The sequence below is a fragment of the Lissotriton helveticus genome, chromosome 2_1 (genome assembly GCF_964261635.1).
Source record: "Lissotriton helveticus chromosome 2_1, aLisHel1.1, whole genome shotgun sequence".
In the NCBI taxonomy this organism is placed as follows: Eukaryota; Metazoa; Chordata; class Amphibia; order Caudata; family Salamandridae; genus Lissotriton; species Lissotriton helveticus.
The window spans coordinates 1,420,689,123-1,420,709,268 of record NC_136059.1 but is presented as its reverse complement, the minus strand read 5'-3'; the positions used below and the strand labels follow the sequence as shown (position 1 = coordinate 1,420,709,268).

Sequence of the window (20,146 nt, the reverse complement as noted above, 5' to 3'; positions counted from 1 at the left end):
AAGTGAAGAATTATTTCAAAAAGGACAAACCTATTAAAACAAGAGAAGGTGTTGTCATACCGCCACCTAATACTCCCGCATCTTTCATGATGTTTGATAAAGGGTACCACTCATGTGTATGGTTAGAAAATTGGGCGGAATACACAAAGGATGACGGAGTTTTGGCTGTCCCGTTAGAAGGTACATTCAATGGCGGAATTCTATTTAATTTAAGAACCCGAATGAATGATTTACATCCCAGACCTAGATTGACCCAGTACGAAGCGTTATAGGAATGGGAGATAGAGGCTTTTGAGAGAGACAAGCCCCGCATGGATAAAGGTTTGACCAAATGGTATCCGAAACTTAAACAAGAAACCCGAGTTAAAAAAATGAAGCAATGGAGACAGAATATGATAGTCGAAGGACTATATCCAATGATGTCAATGGGTGGTTCTGTGGGGGAGAAAAAGGCAGAAAAGACCAAACACTGGGTAACTAGTGGGGAATCGGATGATGATTATTTGGAGGACCTGTTCATGAAGAATCCACCTCCTTATAACGAAGGACCCAGATCCTCTAGTGTAGGGGATGCTTCCCGAAGACCTCCTCCTCAGGAAGGGACTAGATCTGTAAATTTAGGAGACGGCTGTCCGGTACCTTCCTATAACGAGGGCCTAGAACCCATAGGTGCTAGGGATACCTGTTCAAGACCACCGTTTTGTGGAGAATCAAGATATTCAGGGTAGAGGGACTTTTGTCCGAGACCTCTGTATGAAGAAGAATCAAGACCTTTACATACAGGAAGCTTGTTCCCGAAACCTAATTATGGTGAAGGACCAAGTATGACGCATCCAACCGCCCCAACTTTGACTCCGCAAATAGTACCTGAAATAAGTATGGAAAGAATGTTGCAAGACAGGGAGCGAGAAGCTCTAGCAAAACAGAGAAACGAAATAATTCAGAAAATCTCTCAGTTAAATACAAGCCCTGAAGCGTTGACAATCCCGGTAACTATTGGACCGGTTGTTCCATTGTATGGGAATAACCAAGGGAGTCCAAAGACTCCGATCATTACCCCAACTGTAGTACAGCCAAGAAAAGAGCCCTTAATTGTAGATGATCAGACGAGTGAATGTGGATCTGAGGTCTCTTTAATGGATCTACCGATTAGAGAACTCGGAAGGAGTTCACAGAAAAGGCATAATCCTTTTAATACAGGAGAAATTCAAATGGAATCAACTTCAGGTACCAAAAGTGTCACAGTCGTGAGCCCTGAAGAGATTGAAAGATGGAGTCGAGAATTAGAAAGACAAACTCCTCAGTCAAAACCCTTAGATATTTACAAATTGAGAATAGAAATAGAAGAATTGATGGCAGGAAATGTGGGGTTGGACAGATTGAATACCTATTCCGAGGAAGAGCTTCTGTTTATCTGTAAAAGTCTTACCCGAAATACCAGAGTGTTCCATGAGAAATTAACAGACACTGCAGCTAGTATGGGAATAGATATTGGAAAATCAAAGCCATTACAGAAACCCTACAGAGCAGAATTCTCAGACAAAGATCTAGAAAATATGAATGTGTCTGGAAAAAAAGTACAGATCAAAGAATTGTTGAACGTGTTGCAAAAATGGGGAGATTTAGAAAAATGGAAAGCCAGGTGGGCAAAGAAAAAGGATGAGGTTAGATCCAAACAAATGTCTTCTGAGTTCGTTCTAAAAGAAGCTGACAAGCCAGAGCAGTTATATCCTATGCGCGAAGTGCCAGGTGGAAAATATGTGCACGTTCCATGGTCCAGACAGGATATTGTGTCCTTTACCAATGACTTTCCAAAATTACGAGAAAAGCCTGTGGAATGGTACAGGCAGGTGGAAAGGTTTGTAAAGGTGCAAAAATGCCTATGGAAAGACCTGGATGGGTTTTTCGACATAGTGGTTCCTGTTAATTTATGGACCGAATGTAAAATTGCTGTTGATTGGCCTAATAAGGAATACCCAAGGGACTCTGCTACAGGTGCTCCCTCTGATGAGGTAATGAGAAAATACGACCAGGTCATGTTACACCTAAAGAAAAAGGTGCCTGCAAAGGAAACTGATTGGACCAAAATAGATAGAACCACGCAGGAAAGGGATGAGACTGTACATTCCTTTTATGAAAGACTGTTACAGGTGTTTAAAACGTACAGTGGTATAGATAACATCGAGATGAAGGATATGACCCACTTCATTTACAGGTTTGTAAACGGTTTAAGACCTGAAATTTGCCAGTGGATCAAAGACAATAAAATCTGTTGGCAGTCAAAGAAGATTGATGAGGTCTTACGGTACGCAAAGTACTGTGAAGATGAGATGGCTGATAAGCGAAAGGCTCTGAAGGAAAAAGTTATGTGGGCACAAGTAAATCTAGCGGAACAGCAGGAAAAGCAATTAGGTAAAATTAATAAGAATTCCCAAAATCAAGGTTCAGGGGGTGGAGGGAAGCCCAGAGTGAAAATGAGTCGAGAAGAAGCCAAAAAGAAATTTCCCTGTCACCAGTGCGGAGAAATCGGGCACTGGAGAGACAAGTGTCCATACGCACAGAATAATATCCCCCAAACCACTGATTTAAATCCACAGACGCAGAATGAAAAACCAAGAAAGACCCAGCAACAGGTAAAGGCGAGTCAGTTGCCTCGTGCACCTAGGCCGAATTATAAGGGAAAGAAACCACAAGGTGAAGACATAGAAATTTGGGGAGGCAAGGAGGATAGAAATGCAGCAACTTCGCAATTCTTGTTGAATGAGACTTTCCTCTGTGACAATCAATACTGACGGGGCCTGAGGGGGGAGGACGAGGAGTGCGTACTTGGCGCCTCCTTGCCGGTAGACCAGTCAGGGCCATACATTGAAGGAAAGGTTGAAGGCAATGATGTCACCTTTCTGTTGGACACTGGTGCTACCCGTTCTACTGTGAGAACAGCAGACGTTCCAAACCTACTCCTCTCGGGAGAAGCAATCCAAGTAGTGGGTGTATCTAATCAATTGATTAGTACCCCAGTTACTGAGCCCATGGAGATTACAATAGAGAACTTCAAAGAAATGCATAGGTTTGTGGTTTGTGATACCAGTCCAGTGAACTTACTGGGACGTGATTTGTTGTGTAAAATGAACTGTACCATCTTTTGCACACCAAAGGGCGTCGAAATTCAAACCCCAGACGAAGATGGAATATACAAATTAATGTTAATTAGACCCGACTTAGAAATCAAACGACTGACTATACAGGACTTACCTGAAGAACTCCAACAGACAGTGAAACCAGAAGTATGGGACTTTACTGGAAAAGATGTAGGACTAATGGCAAATGTAGACCCAATTAAAATAGCCATGAAAGAAAATGCAGTTTACCCCAATACCAAGCCATACAAAATGAGTGCATAAGTAAAAGCAGGAGTTGCCATTGAAATAAAAAGATTGCAAGAAGCAAGCATCATACAAGAAGTTTTGAGCAGTCCATGTAACTCACCCATAATCGGAATCAAGAAACCTAACGGCAAGTACAGAGTTGTACAGGACCTGAGAAAGGTAAACAAAATTGTTGTTCCATGCTGTCCTATTGTCCCGAACCCAGCAGTGATCCTGTACCAAATCCCTTGGGATGCTGAGTGGTTCACTGTGATTGACCTGTGTCATGCATTCTTTTCGATCCCATTGCATCCAGACAGCAAATTTATTTTCTCATTTGAATTCGACAGTCACCTGTTCGTCTTGAATTGCGTCCCTCAGGGGTACACAGAAAGCCCCTCAATCTTTAATCAGATTCTGAAAAAGTGCCTTGAATCTTTAGTCTTACCTAGAAACTCAGTTTTGGTGCAATACATAGACGACCTCTTGGTGGCGTCTAAGAGTCAGAAAGACTGTGTTGTTGATACCATTGCCTTACTGAACCATCTGGGTGAAGGAGGACATAAAGTATCACCTGACAAATTGCAGTTCTGTACCAAGTCAGTAAAATATCTGGGGCACCAGATAGAGAAAGGTATCAGGAAAGTTACTTCAGAAAGAATCAGAATAAATCGAAACATGCAATTACCCAATACTCAGAAAGAAGTCAGAATGTTCCTTGGAGTTGTAGGTTACTGCAGGCAATGGTTTGTGGGATTTGCAGTTCTAGCAAAACCTTTGATAAAAATGACAAAGAAAGGAGCAAAAGACCCAGTGGAATGGGATGAGGAGAGCTTGACAGCATTTACTAAATTACGAGAATATCTGTGTACAACTCCAGCATTGGGAATGCCTGATTATTCGAAAGAATTTTCACTGTTTTGTGACACACGAGACAATTGTGCATTGTCAGTCCTAACACAAGCGCATGGTTTGACCAGACGTCCAGTAGCATATTTCTCTGCTACTTTGGATCCAGTGGCTGCTGGATTGCCCGGATGTCTGAAGGCAGTGGCTGTAACCTGCATGAGTCTAGAACAGAGTGAATCCATTGTTATGGGACATCCGGTAACTGTGTATGTTCCACATGCAGTTGTAATTTTAATGACCAGAACTAAAACTCAGTATCTCACCCCTAGTCGGCTGACTAAATATGAAAGGATTCTTGTAGGTGCTGCAAATGTGGTCATTACTAGGTGTAACATATTAAACCCAGCTACCCTATTACCAGACTCAATAGTTGCAGTAGCAAAGGGAGAGGTCGAGCATGATTGCATTGACCTAACTGAATTCAGTACTAAACCACGCCCAGATATTAAAGAAATGCCCCTACCCGTAGAAGATTATGAGCTGTTTGTGGATGGCTCATGAGACACGAAACTGTAGGTCTAAGTGCTGCTTATGCTGTAGTTACATTAGCTCGCACTATGGAAGCCTCATGTCTATTTGGAGTAAAGTCTGCACAAGTAGCTGAATTGATTGCATTGACAAGAGCCTGTAAAATTGGGAAAAACAAAAGAGTAACCGTATATACTGACAGTCAGTACGGTTATGGAGTTGTGCATGACTTCGGCCAATTGTGGCTGCAAAGGGAGTTTCTGACTTCTTCAGGTACTCCTATCAGAAATGGAAAGGTTGTAGAGGAATTACTGGATGCAATCCAGTTACCAAAAGAATTGGCAGTGGTCAAATGTGCTGCTCACAAATCTGGCAACGACAATGTGACAGTAGGAAATAATTATGCTGACCAAGTAGCCCAACATTGTGCCAGACATCGAATGTCTGTCAATATCAAATTGGGGGGATACGGAAACAGCTGCCAACTTATGATGTTTAAGGATGTGCCTACATGGGAAGAATTGAGAGATTGGCAGCATGCTGCGACACCAAAGGAAAAGGAAAAATGGAGGAAACTTGGTTGTCGACAGAGAAGTGAGGATGGTATCATTGTGGGCCCTGATGGTATGCCTGTGTTGCCTAGACGCCTGCTTGCTTCTATGGCCAGATTGATGCATGGAGATGCACACATTGGTAGGGATGCCATGGTTCGGGTTTTCCAACAAACATGGTACAACCCGAAGTTCAGGAAAGTAGCAGAATCACTCTGCCAGAGGTGCTTGACATGTCAGCAGTTCAACGCTGGAAAAGGAACAGTAGTTGAAATTGGAAAAATTGGGAAATCAGGAGGTCCCTTTGTAAGATTACAAATAGACTTCATTCAGTTGCCCCTTTGTAAAGGAATGAGATACGTCCTTGTCATTGTCTGCCTGTTTTCAAAATGGGTGGAAGCTTACCTAGCCAAAAAGAATGACGCCATGACTGTAGCCAAGTTGTTACTGCGAGAGCTAATACCTAGGTACGGGGTTCCAGTCACAATTGAATCAGATAGAGGTGGGCATTTCCAGAATGAAGTAATCGACCAGCTTTGTAAAGCATTCAAGATCACACAAAAACTGCACTGTGCATATCGTCCAGAGGCTTCTGGAGTAGTGGAACAAGTAAATGGCACTATCAAGTCGAGATTAGGGAAGATGTGTGAATCTACTGGCATGAGTTGGATAGAGGCTTTACCTCTTGTTCTGATGGGAATCCGAAGTATTCTAGACCGAAAAACAGGCCTGAGCCCCCATGAAATCCTGATGGGAAGAGTGATGAGACAAGCATGGGTACCAGGATACAAACTGATAAGCATTTCTGATGATTTGGTACTTGAGTACTGCAAGCAACTGGGTGACCAAGTGCGTTCTATCTCTCGCCAAATTGGGGAAGACGCCGTCGCCAGTCCAACAACTCCAGTCCATAAATTGGTTCCAGGCGATTGGGTTGTACTCAAGAAGCATACTCGTTCAAATTGCCTTGCACCGAAGTGGGGAAAACAACGCCAAGTGATACTGGTGACCACGACAGCGGTGAAGTGTGCCGGCGTTCCAAAGTGGATCCATGCCAGCCATACCAAGAAGGTGATCAAAGACGAGGAAACTGACGCTGAAGGTTGTCCAGCTGAGGGGTCTCCAGACGATGGTCCTGAAGTAGCTGATGACGAACAACCGAGCACCAGTCAAGATGAGTGGATACCCATAATCGACCTGACTGATGACCCAATCAGAACAAGAAGTCAAACCTACACAGACAGAGAGTGGAATAGTGAGGAAGAGACAGGAATAGGAGAAGACAATCAGATTATCGAAATTCATGTCAAATCTGAAGGAGAAGAAAATCAGATAGGGACAGAACAAGTGATCGACACACCTCCAAGAACTCCTGAGATTGAAAAAGGACAGATAGAGATTAGGGCGAAGGTTCAAGCGGAAGAAAATCAAAGGTTCGAAGTGCTTGAACAGGATCAGATAGAATTAGATGAACGTGTTCAGGACCCAGAACTTGAAACGCCCAAAAGCCAAATCCAGTATACACCTGAACAAGGCCAGCTTAGTAACCAGGCAGAAGAAATAGATATTAGACCTGGGACTAGTCAGACAGGAAGGGAAGAAGCAGAAGCAGAAGTACCACAAACAAACGAGAATAAAAGAGCGTTAGAAGAAAGCCAAACCACAGTGCCAGCTAAAAGACTCAAGAAAAAGAAAAATAATGAACCAAGATTTATTAAGAGACTGAGACTGAGACTAAAAACAGTAGAAGAAAAACTTGAGCAAAGAAAGAAAAGTTCCCGTATAGCAGAGCAAATTGGAGAAAGCTCCAAACAAAGAAGTGATTGAATAAAAAGACTGAACGAAAAATATCAAGATCCTGAATGGACTTATTTGGTGTTGGAGGAATTTGAGGATCTTGATATAACTGACGAAAGCGATGAAGAACTGAATGCTGACCAGTCTGCCGAAGAAGAAGAACCAACCTGAAATTGCTCAGAGTAAGCTACCTGTGCAAAGTTACAAAGAGGGGTTGAAAAACTTCTGTTAAGCAGAAATGTCTGATTCAAATGTGAATGGAAGACCTAGACGCAATTGTTGTAAAACATGCTGTAAAGTATGTATATGTAGTGTAGCCTTAGTGTTAATATTATGGATAGGACTAACCATTACTATTCCTTATATGATGAGCAAACATACCAATACTGACACTACAGAGACTGTGACGAAAAATACTGAAGAACTGACACAAAGTGTAGAAGGACATGAAAAAGCACTTAGAGTTAGACAAACTAAAAAGGACTTAGAAGCATCAGATGAGGAAGGGCTACATTATCACGGAATCAAGAACAAGACTCATTTAAACGTTTTCGCAAATCTTTTAATACATTATGTAGAGACCATGGAAATAGAAGACTGTTACGTATGTATGAAACTACCTACTTCTGTAGCTGAGGGAGTGACGTACCATCACTTGCCACTAACATATGGAATTTCCTGTAGCATTTTAGCTAGCTTGTTTTACAAAAGAGGACCGTTACAGTACTACTATTCTAACTCAGACGTGATATTTTCTGAACTTCCTATACATGGAAATCTGAATCCTGTACATACTAAAAGTGACGTTACACGTTATATGGGAGAATACTTTCTGACTATAGGTACCATAGATTTAGGTGAAGCACATAGAGATAACTTGACCTGTTCATTACATGAACAAGAAAAAATGTTTCTAAACATGGCAGAGAAAAGAAGGGAAAGTTTCCAAAGAAAGGCAAATGATGAAAGACAGAAAACTCCTAAGTGGGCTGAAAACATGGAAAGCACCTCAAATGGTGGGGCTGGTCCTGCTTTGTTGCTGGATTTCGAAAGGAAAGGGAAACTTTGTCTTCACTGAGAAAAGACTAGTTATTATAATAACATTTTCATTGGTTCCAGTCAATGTGAACACAATTACAAGGTAATTGGAGGTTGGGGTTTCAAAAATGGGTCAGAACCTGTGTTTCCCGGAATTTATTATATATGTGGAAACAAGGCTTATTTCAAATTGCCGGATCACTGGTATGGAAGCTGCTACTTTGGTATTGTCTTCCCAAAAATATACCATGTGAATGAAGTTGCTGGAAGCAGTGAAAACACTAATGGCTTAGTGTGTAGTAAAAGAGAAAGCGTAGGTGAAATAATGGGTAGTATCTTTAGTGCACTGATACCTGGAGTGGGAGTGGTTCTGAACACACACAGAATTTGAAAATTGTCAACAATAGTGGATCAGTTGTCTACTGACACAGCTCATGGATTTCTGTTGGTCAATACAGAAATGGTTGCGATCAGATCTATGGTTTTACAGAACAGACTTGCTCTTGAAACCTTATTAGCAAAAGAGGGCGGAGTCTGCCGGATGTTGAAAGCGCAACATTGTTGCACTTACATACTGGATAAAAGTGTGCAAATTAAGAAGTATGTGAAGAACATTACAAATTTGGAAAAAGAACTCAAACCACTGGAGTTTGATAGTGCCTGGAAGAGACTTACTGATGGTCTCTCCGCTGTAGGTCATTGGTTTTCTAATTTAGGTAAAGGTTTATTGTATAAGGTACTGATGCCAATTGCAGAAGTAGGTTTCATCATATTCCTTATATTTGTCTGTTGCAAATGTCGCAAACACCAAAAGAAGTACACTGTGAATAAGAGAGGTGTGAAAAGGAGTGTGGATGAACTTGAATTGGAGGAACTGAATAATCAGATTTACAAAAGGGTGAAAATTTCTCACCCTAACAAAGATGTTAAGGAAAAACTGAATCGAATGTTGGAAGAGATTAAAATGAACAAAGTATGAAAAGTTGCCATCTGATTCCAATGGTTTTGTGATGATAGTAAATATCATCAAAGAGGGGATTGATGGAGCAAGGATTCGCATATTACGCGACTTGCTTGGATTCATGAACCTCGAATAACTTGTAACAAAATAATTCAACCTGTTTGTCTTACTAATTTCCCTTTATTCTGACATCGGGGTGTCCTAGTGACGCTTGCATATGTGTTTACTAACTCATAAACGTTTGTATCTAAAATGGCCGCTGCTTGGCGGGATTTCTTTCTGCGCATGCGTTAGTCACACTCACGTGACGTGACGTACTTGCAGTTCTGGTGGGAATCTTTGCGCTTGCGCACTGGCTTTTGAAATGGCTGTTTGTGTCCTCACATGGTGAAGCTTGCGCTGATGTTTTCATGGTATTGTCTGTTTGCACTAATCTCTCACCCCATAGTATATTTTAAGTGAAAGGGGTATAGAGTAGCTATTCATGGTATACAGTGTATTCATTTATTTCTATGTTATAATTTGTTGTCGCTTACTTTTCATGTACCGCGATATTGAGGGTCTAAGGGACACTCGAGAATCCATATTGAGATGCTTTTCTGCGCATGACAGTCTTCTGCCGGTGGCATTGAATGGCTGCCAACCAGAGGTCGCGGCCAAAACGTGCCTGGGAAGATGCACCTTCACCCAGCCGAAGAAGCTGAAATGTCTTGCAAATGAAACAAATGTATTTCTTTCTATTGTATTCTGTAGAATAGGTCATGGGAACCCCAAAATCAATAGGCGGTCCCAGAGTATGCAAAACTAGACTTGTAGAAATTAAATGTGATTGGTGTGTTGACCTATCCTACTTGGGGACCAATCGAAATTGGGGATTCTGACACTTGCAACATTTGGGGGGTGGTACACTGACCCGAAAACAGTATAACTAGCCTAGGTTTAGCTAGAGAAATTGTCCGACTTAACCGAATAGCTGACCTGTCACTGACCCAACGCACTCAATAGGTGACTGATACAGAGAGCTGCGGAGCACTCTGTCCGAAATATTCCATAGACTCAGAGGTTTTACTAAACCTTAAGTGCTGGCGGAGCACTTTGCTGGGGAATTCGCTGACCCAATCGGGGTTCTGGCTGTTAGCTGCAGAGAGGGTGGAGCGCAGGCGTTGCTTCCGAACTGCGGTGCTGGTCGTTCCTTGGTGGTCCTGTCCTGATCCTAATCTGGGTTTCCTGTCCTGTCCTGGTGTGTCCATTCTGCACCTGCTGTCCTGTCGATGACTGTCCTTCCTTGGAGTTTATCCTGTCCTTAACTGACCCGTGGCCAGGGTTGGTCTTCACACCATTCTAGGTAAATATAGAAGCTGAAAAGTCTATTCTGCACCTTCTATTTTTCTGTCTTTGCTTCAATAAAGACATAACTTTGCATATGTTAATTTTCCGTGCTTTTTCGCAAACTGTTAAATGAAAAGTCATACATTTATTTTCCTTAGCATGTTCCTATGTTTCCCTACCTTTAAGCACAATTCTTCATACCGTTTATGAAATATAGATGTGGTTTATAATTTTTCCCTTTTTCAAGTTGATTGAAGTAAAGTTTCTAGAATTATAGTGTGTTCCCTTTTTACCTTTCCTATAGATGTATAGGATTTCCAAAACTCTCACCCAACTTTTGAAGTATTTCCCAGTAGTGAAATTCTAGTATGTGCCTAAGTTTGCCCCATCTATAGTTATTCATTCTTAAGTTCCATTTCTGGAAATCTGCTTAGAATGGTTCCTGTTCTTATCTTCCTTTAGACTCATAAATGGTTGCCCTGATTTTCTTCCTTTATGGATATGTGCTCTTTGTTATCTTGATTATTGATTGCTTATTAGTTATAAACTGTCTGCTTTCTGAATCTGTACTTTAGATAAAGGTTTTAAAACTTCCTGAGTTTGTGTTTATTTTACAAAGAAATATAAAAAAATTGTTATGTTGTTGCCTGCCTTTCTTTCACAGCTAGCTCTCTGATCTATCGTGATCATAGGTACCCGTAACGGTGGATTGGTAAGTCGGGTACTGTAGAAATAAATAGGAAGGAACCAGGGTTACTGGTAGTAGAGTGTAAGGTCACCTGATTAATTTATATGATAAATTAAATTTTATGGGCCCGATACGTGCGTGGTAAATTTTGTTGGTTGGGTGACCTGCGCGCTCTATCACCTACACCTGGACTTGAACTAGTCAAGAAACTTCGCGTGTGGCACTTTGGTCAAGGTGAAGTGTGTATTATGTAACAGCTATGAATGTAGGTGTTCAAGTTTAAGACACTCAGGTATTATCTCAGGAACTGTGTATCATGTTATAGTTATTGTGATATTCATGAAAGGATTGTTGGTATGGACACTAGGCATGGGATGTATTGATATGTTCAGTTCAGATAAACTTTATTTCCGCTGAAAGCCATAAAATCACAGACAGAACATTTTATCAAAAACACCAATATATCAATTTGAGAGAAATGTAAAAACGATTGTGAATACATTTGGTGGGGAGACTGCAAGAGATTGTACAATGCTAAGGGAATATAAGGTTTATACACAAAACAAGTACAGAAGTTCTACTAAGAAACAGGGCAGATATACACATGTTAAAATATTAAAAACGATTCAGTATCTAAAGTTAGAAAATCCAGTAAAAATAAGTTATACAAGGGATAAAAATAGCGGAGTGGCAATTACAAAATTACACAAGGAGTAAAAACTAAATGTTATTCCTATATAAGGATAGCAGCATAAACAGTTTGTTTGCACTCTTAAATGGTTACGGAGCTCTGGCTATTAATAATTGCTCTACGCATATGCCACATCGCTAGCAAGAATTTCGAGGTTACAAAGGCGAGTAATTGGCTAGTATCGTATTTTAATAACCTGTAAACCTCAGTATAGTCTCTTATTCCCATATTTTTACAAAGCTGGAGTACCCATTTGGCCCTAGGTCTGCTGTAGGCTGGGCAGAAGAGAAGAAAATGAAGGTCAGTCTCCTCGTTCGACCCACACCCTGGGCAGTCCAGCTTGATGCCACCCTTCCAGTTATTTGTCAAAGCTCTAAGGGGGAGCATCCCATGTCTGAATTGCAGTAATCATTTCTTGGCAAGGAGTGGTTGGATGTTATTTAGCACAGGTTCTAGCTTGTAATGCAATTTAACACTCAAGAAACTATAGGTCATGGAGTTAGTGTTTGTGCTCTGAAGGAGTTATAATAGATTGTATTGTTTGATGGTATGTTTCAGAGTTTTTTTTTTCCCCTCATTTTTATGTTACAGCAGCTCGAGGTCACGGTGTTTAATTACGCCGATGACCTCCAGCTAATCTTTAATCTTTCTCACTCCCCTTCATCCGCCCAGAATGTTCAAACAGTTATGCGGTTTATCCAGGACTGGATGAACTGCAACCACCTCAAATTGAATCCAGATAAGACTGAACTGGTCCTGACTGGAGGTGGTTGCAGTCCCTGGTCCCCTTCCCACTGGCCCCTGTCACTTGGTGTTCCCCCACTCCCGGTCCCCAAAGTCAAAACCTTGGGAATCCTTCTTAACTCACAACTTTCTGTCCATTCCCAAGTTAGTGCAGTGATATCCTCTTGTTTTTTTTTCCCTTAGGACAATCAGGAAGATCTCCCGCTTCTTCTCCCTCCCGGCACTGAAAATCATTGTGATGGCAATGGTGCTTTCGCGCATTGATTATGGTAACATAATCTATAATGGCGCGCCGGCCTATGTCATCCATCGTTTGCAACTAGTGCAGAATCAGGCCGCTCGCCTGATCTATGGCCTGCCTAAATTTCATCACACCACTCCTTTGTTGCAGGCATTACACTGGTTGCCCGTGCGAGAGCGAGCTTTATTTAAACTCGGCTGTCTCACCTTTCAGGCCAGGATGGGTACTGCTCCGGAGTTCATATGCTCAGCTATCAAGCCCTACCTGCCGGGCAGAGAACTCCGCTCTACCCACATGGCACTTCTGGCTACCCCCCGTTTTAAAAAGAAGAAATCTGGTGGAGCAAAATTTGCGACTCTTGCCCCAGTTTTTTGGAACTCTCTCCCTGTGCGTCTCGGCACTTCATCCTCCTATCTAGAGTTCCGAAAAAGTCTCAAAACTCTGCTCTTTTCTCGAGTCTTCGCTGTATAGCCTCTTCTTGCTGCCGGTATTGGTTATTATCTGTAAAGCGCCATGAAACCGCTTGGTAAAAGTTGCGCTAAATAAATGTTTTTAAATTCAAATTTTTAAATTCAAATTTTTAAATTCAAATTTTTTAAGTAAGGGAGCAGGTCTCCTCGGGGGAAGACCACATAGTTGACAACCTCATATGGTGGAAACTAGATCTTATATATGATAACCATGGTAAGTTCCCCGCTCCCAAAATAGAGAGTACTTCCTTCAGTTCCTCCCTGTAGTTTAAGAGCTCAGGCGTGCTCCATAAACAATGCCAAAATAACAACGGGCGGGAAGCCATTAGTTCACTTATCGGGCCAATCCCGAGATCCATCCTCAAGGGTGTTTAAGGAGTACTCTTCGGTAAGTTCATAAGTTGCCTAAGAAAAGTGTTCTCTGTTGTTGTGAGGATTTTCAGATAACAAGGGCCCCAAAGTTCAACACCATAAAGGGAGACTCCCCTTGCCTGAATTTCGTATATTTCAGCTGGTGGGCCTGCAGCTTTTTGAGAGCAGTTTTTATAAACTTTTAAAATGCCCCCAATGGCTTGTGTGAGTTTTAGATTTGCCTTATTAACTTGGGTTCCCCAATTCATCTTGTCATTAAGGGTCAGACCCAAGTAGTCAAAGGTAGAAACCCTTTCCAAGGGCTTTCCATTCATTTGTGGCAGGGGACAGTTTGTGGTTTTTGCGTTATAAACCATATATTTTGTTTTTTGGATGTTAATTTCCAGATCCCCATTCTTACAAAATTTACAGAACTCCTCTAAGACCCGCTGCATGCCCATTGGTGACTTAGACAGTAGCAGCGTGTCGTCCGCGAACATAAGCGCGGGTATTTTATGGTTAGCCAACCTGGGTTTTGATATGAATAATGGTATCAAAACATAACCGCTCCTATTTCAAAGTACTTTTTATTGGTGTTTATCAAAATATTGTGCACTTTATATTATGAAATGGGTATTATGGTACTGGACACCTTGCTGCAAATTGTCTGTAACATATGTGTGCTTCGTTATTTATTTTCTGGATCATCTATTCTAAAAATACATAAATAAATATAAAAGTACAAATCCGGCGACAATCCTCCTTCAATAGTCAAAATGTCACAGGAAATTTGCTGCCTTTCTCCAAAACAAACATAACAGATGAATTATTCAGCCCATTTTCCCTGATAGCATGTGTGTCTTCAGTAAGGATTCAAGCAGAAGTAAAGTTTCAGTTTGTCGTTTTGAGAGACTAGTTGACCTGTGTAAACAATTTGAGGTGCAACAGCACCTTTAGTTTATGAAAGATTGTGAATGATCGTGTCTACATAAACATGTACCCCAATGACAGTGAAAACATTTATTGAACGATTTTGTTCACAAACGACCCTGCACATGTTTTTGCAATCCTGAGATTTTAGGTCATTTGTGCATGTTTTTACAAAAGTACATAAGGTGTTATAATTGAGAAGCATTTCTTCTAATTACTTTAAGTTTAAAAACGATTGTGTACATTTGTGCAAATCCTGTTAGTAGTACAATATAATATTCATCCATACCTCATTTTCCGTTTTGGGAGGTGGGCATTCAAATACATCAAGCCCATTGGGTATGGGGTTGCCTTTTCCATCATTTGGTTCCTCACCCCCTCTTTTCAGTATGTTCTCGTCTCGAAACTCGTGTCTTTGACGAATGCCGCTCCCTGTCAGTTGATCCTTTGTTTCCTGGTGTGTTTTTGGCCGGGAGTCACTTAGAGTGGGCACTCTATCAGGTATCCTAGGCAATGGGTGTGGTGTTTCCGATCCTGGTTTCAGTGATATTAAAATAGGACCTTCAAATGCAAGCACACAAATATTTAGCATACATCGTATTGTGGGAATATAATATAATATAATATAATATAATATAATATAATATAATATAATATAATATAATATAATATAATATAATATAATATAATATTAATTGTTATGGCCATTCGGCTGAAACAATAAACATTGAAAGAATGAATATGTTGCATGCTTTGTTGACACAAGTTGGCAGAGACACCGTCATAGGTTTATCGCAAAACAGATAATATTCATGACAGAAAACAGCAGCACAAAGGTGTAACATGGCTGTGACTGTCGCACAGCCACACAATGAGATAAGGACATGGGTGCAGAATGACTAGCCCATTCAAATACAGCATTTGAGGTTATCCTCTTCTGTTTTCCTTGATGTGAATCTGTTACATGACAAAGCATGGGAGAGGATCTAGCAAAGTACCTTTCAAAATGAACATGGTAACACTATGAACCATAAATGCCAGTAAACTCCTGCTGAGTTAATGAAATGCCACTGGTACCAGCCAGACAATAGTATATATCTTTCCAACAACCAAGACAAAATTTGGAAGCTGTTTCTCTCCTTCCAGAATTATTTTGTGAAAGCAGTATAATTCTGCACAAATATAATGTTACTTGCTGGGGATGGTAGTTTGAAATCGTACTGGTCATATCAGCTCCTTTACCAGATCAAGGTAATATTTTCAGTAAGTTAACGTCTTCTATACACAAAGTAATTTAATTTATGTAAACCTTGCAAGCAACCACGGGAGCTTTATGCAGTGTAAAAGCACCAAAGCTTGGAAATGAAGTGATCAACTTCCATGTTTATCTGAACAGATGAGTACAGAGAGCACATTTAAAGGACAAGCTTCCTTTTTTACCTTAGATGAATTGTTTGACCAAGAGGGAGGTGTGTTGGCACACAGAAAGCATCTCCTGTGAATATGGATCTCTCAGCAAATCAGTCTTATCTACAATGTTAAGAGCATCACCACTACAGTTAATCAACAGCCCACTGTTGTAACCTATACTGTTATCTCCTCTGTGTTTCCTCTTCCCCTCGCCCTCTTGCCCAGTTGGTACTCCCCATGGAATGTTGGAGTGAAGGCTGCTGTGGAACGTTGGCAGCATCACTGAGAATCCAGGCACCACCTGCATAGGGTACGTCTTTACTTGTAGTAATAAACGTGTTATTAATTTCTACCTGGTGTGGTTTAACTTACTTCACCCACTCTTATCTACAGTGCACTCTACATGACCACTCCCATTAGGACATTCCATTTTCAGCATATTGTTGGAAAGGCTTAATTGAATTTTGCATATATCCATTGAGAGAGTAAACTACCATTTCAACCAATCAGGGGTTTGCAAAGGGCGTCTACTCACCGGTGAGGGTCTCAAGACAGTGAAGGGGGCCGGCTCCGTCGGTTGCTGTTGTCATCTGAGGTCCTTCCTGAACTGCAAAAGTGCAGAGTTTTCCCAGAGGTGGAGGGGGATGTTGTTCCAGGTCTTGGCTGCGAGGTAGGAGAAGGACTTTCACCCGTTCTGGTCGTGTAGATGTGTGGGATCGAGGCCAGAGGGAGGTCGGCTGATTAGAGGTGTCTCTTGGGAGCGTGGATGGAAAGGCGGTTGTTTAGGTATGCTGATCTGATGTTGTGGAGGGCCTTGCAGGTGTACATGAGGAGCTTGAAAGTTATTCTTCTTTCGATGGGGAGCCAGTGGAGATCGCAGAAGTGTTGGGTGATGTGGTTGTGAAGAGGTATGTCTAGGATCAGTCTGGCTGTGGCGTTCTGGACGGTCTGGAGCTTACAAAGGATTTTCTTGTTGATTCTGGCGTGGGGGGTGTTGCCATAGTCCAGTCTGCTAGTGATGAGGATGTGTGTGACCATTTTTCGGGATTCAGAGGGAATTCATCTGAACGTTTTACGGAGTATGCAGAGGATGTTGAAGTTCAAGATTCATTACAAAGGTAAACATGTTTATGAGATCAGAGCTCAAAAGAATAACTTCTTTTTTTTGTAATCAAGGACAGATCCTCGATTTCTGGCCAATGCTGGAGACACCTATTCGAATACATCCTCCTTACTTTCCTTTCATTAATGGAAAGGTGTAAACAGAAATCTCATAGATGTCAATAAGTATTAGGAATGTCTTGGTAATCAGCCTTTCTTCCCTTAGAAATCTAAAATATGATAGTTCATTTCTGTTTGGTGGAATCTTACAGACTCAAGAAGCATGTACTGACCTTCGGTTTTTCAATTCACACAAAATACCTACATCACAGTTTTTGGGTAAAGTGTGGCAAAAGATTCAATCTTCTAATCTTTTCAATAAAATGATAGCTGGAAAGGCCCAAAAAGTAAATTTGCTCTAATATCCCAGTTGTAAAATGCTTCCCCTGATTGCAGCACTATTTCATGCTTCATGTGCTATAACTCTCTCAGAGTGGAGTTTGGAGTATATAGTTCACAACTTTCCATTCATCCTCTGGTACTCCTTTCTATTTAATCTTTTGCCTGCATTTTTTAACTTACACTCTGTCATTTCACGAGTTTAGTTAAGAGCAATAATCATGATCGCAAACAAGTATACATTCACAGGCTTGTTCCTCGTGTTCTCAACCCTAGCAAACATCATTCATATTGTGTTGTAATGTCACAGTCTTTGTGAGGGACATGTGAACAGATTCTCAGTTTTCCTCACAACAACTCTCTGAACTGTTTATATACGAACACAAATCTGGCACTAACAGCTATCCACATCCTCACCACATTTCCACTGTGCTTCCCTTGACTCTTGACATTGGTTTACATCCAACATTACCTCATGTGAGTATGCTGCCTCAATTTCACTACTATATGGGTGCTTGATCCGATATAGAATCGGGATGTTCAAATGCCATCAATAACTTGCCCCAGATGTCTGCCTCTCAAGTACTGCCTGTGGGCAAGCTAGGGTGTCTTTTCCCAGCATGAGATTCAGGCGTTTGTATGTTTAATGGTGTGGAGATAGTTGAAATGAGTGTATTTTAATCAAGCCTTTCTGGGATCTTCTGAGTGTACTATTTTTTGTAAGCAAAACATCATCAGCATACAGCAGTAGCTTTGAGTTCCCTGACGGTAAATATATACCTGTTATCACCTAGTGTCGGATTGTCGCAGCCATAGGTTCAAAAACAGAAAGGAACAGGAGAAGAGACAACAAGCAACCTGTCTCACTGGTATAGTAAGAAGCTACTGCAATTCACTTGTGCTGTGGGCCTTATACAACCATGTTACCGTTCTCTTTAGGGTATGGAACAAGTAACTCCACTGAATCAAAAAGAATGTATTCTGAGCATCAAGGGTCTGGACCATTGTTTCCGTCTTCAAGTCTGTGATTAGTTACAGCATGTGCAAGATGGTTCTGAGGTGATGTCTTGATGTCTTGCATTGGGCATCCTAATTGTGTGTTATGTATACATTAAGCCATAACCCTCTGTAATCTGTTACCTGGAGTTACTGAAAGGTAAGTAACTTTTCATACTGATAGCAACATCTAACCACAGATTCCTCACCTTTTGAATAGATACCAAAGCAGTACCAATTTGAAGGTGGGTCAGTGAAACTGACTCAAGCCAAAAACTCCAGTAGGATCGAGCAGGCAAAATGCTCCTCTCATCAAACCTGATTATCCAGACAGTAGTGCTTCATGAAAGTATGGAATGACACCCACTTAGCCCTGGTAGAATGAGATAGCAGCCATTCTGGAGGCTGCTTGTTAGCCAGTGCACAAGAGAACGTGATCCAGTGTTAGATGGCCCTTTTCTGCAAGGTCTTGCCTTTTTCAAGTTTGATAAACCACACAAAGAGATGATCGACTGTTAGAACTGGGGGTCTCTAGTTGGCTAAGGTAGGTACCTTAGTCTAAATAGGAACCCTTGATTCTAGTCAGGGAAAGGAGGGACGAGGGACACACTCTCAGATAACCCCTGCTCACCCCCCGATAGCTTGGCACGAGCAGCCAGGCTTATCGCCAAGGCAATGTGTAAAGTATTTGCAACCACACTCACAGTAACACAGTGATAACACCACAAATGGACACCACACTGGTTTTATAAAAATAGCGGTATCTTTATCAAAAGGAATACGATGAGACCAAACGATAGAAATCCAACATATTCGTTTTCGTAATGTTTCACTTTGTCGGTTATTAGGCCAGCAATCACTTGTAGGTTCTTGCGGTATTAATTAGCAGTTCACGATGATCTAATGCCGTCCTAATGCAATGCTATGCAGTTCGTAATGCAGTTTATAATGAAGTAAACAGAGAGTCCTTAATGCACGTACTAATGCAGTTCGTAACGCAGGAATAATACAGGTTGTAATGCAAGAATAATGCAGTTCATAATGCAAGACTAATGCGATTCATAATGCAAGAATCAGGCAATTCGTAATGCAAGAATAATGCGGTTCGTTATGCAAGGAATAATGCTATAAGCCAATCTGCTAGGTCAACTCGGGCACCACTAGGCCCCAACAGCAGAGACAAAGGTCGTAAGCTTAAAGGGGCGGCCCCAGTACTGCTGGGCAGGTATGGGCTGCACGGGGACTCAGCGCGTCTAACACGGTGCAGAGGGAGAGAGATCGGCGCACTCCTGTACTCCTCCTGTATGCCTCCCCAGGCCACACACGCTTGCGGCTCCCGACCGGAGTCCTAGCCTTACCTAGGGGGTGCGCTGCCTCACTCTCTCTCTCTCCCCGCTTGTCGGATGTACTGCTGGGCGGCCCCGATGATGTTGCAGCTCCTATGTTAGGCGACGCTGTAGCTGGACAGGTTACGGCGCTGCCTTCTCCTTCATTGACAATCTTGGGAAGATTCCTCTTGGCGAACAACGATCACGATCCCTTTCTCCTAGCAGCTTCCTTAGCTTCAAGAAATCTGCATGTTGCGGCTCAGGCTGGCGGTGGCGATCCTTACTTACAGCCTCAGTCACGATAACGTATTTTTAGAAAAACAATGGTTCAGGGATGGCCTAATAAGGTCCTTAGAGGAGTGTAGGGTATGATTAATTC

General features: G+C 41.7%; 1 protein-coding gene across 2 annotated transcripts in view; it reads right to left on the bottom strand.

Moving 5' to 3' along the window:
• The window catches only part of LOC144818695 (coronin-2A-like), a 993,991-nt gene that overhangs the window by 103,606 nt on the left and 870,239 nt on the right, over positions 1 to 20,146 (bottom strand). For both annotated transcript variants that reach the window (XM_078676349.1, XM_078676350.1), the window contains one exon: positions 14,823 to 15,094. In XM_078676349.1, the coding sequence (XP_078532475.1) occupies positions 14,823 to 15,094 (272 nt within the window). The remainder of the gene's footprint in view (positions 1 to 14,822; positions 15,095 to 20,146) is intronic.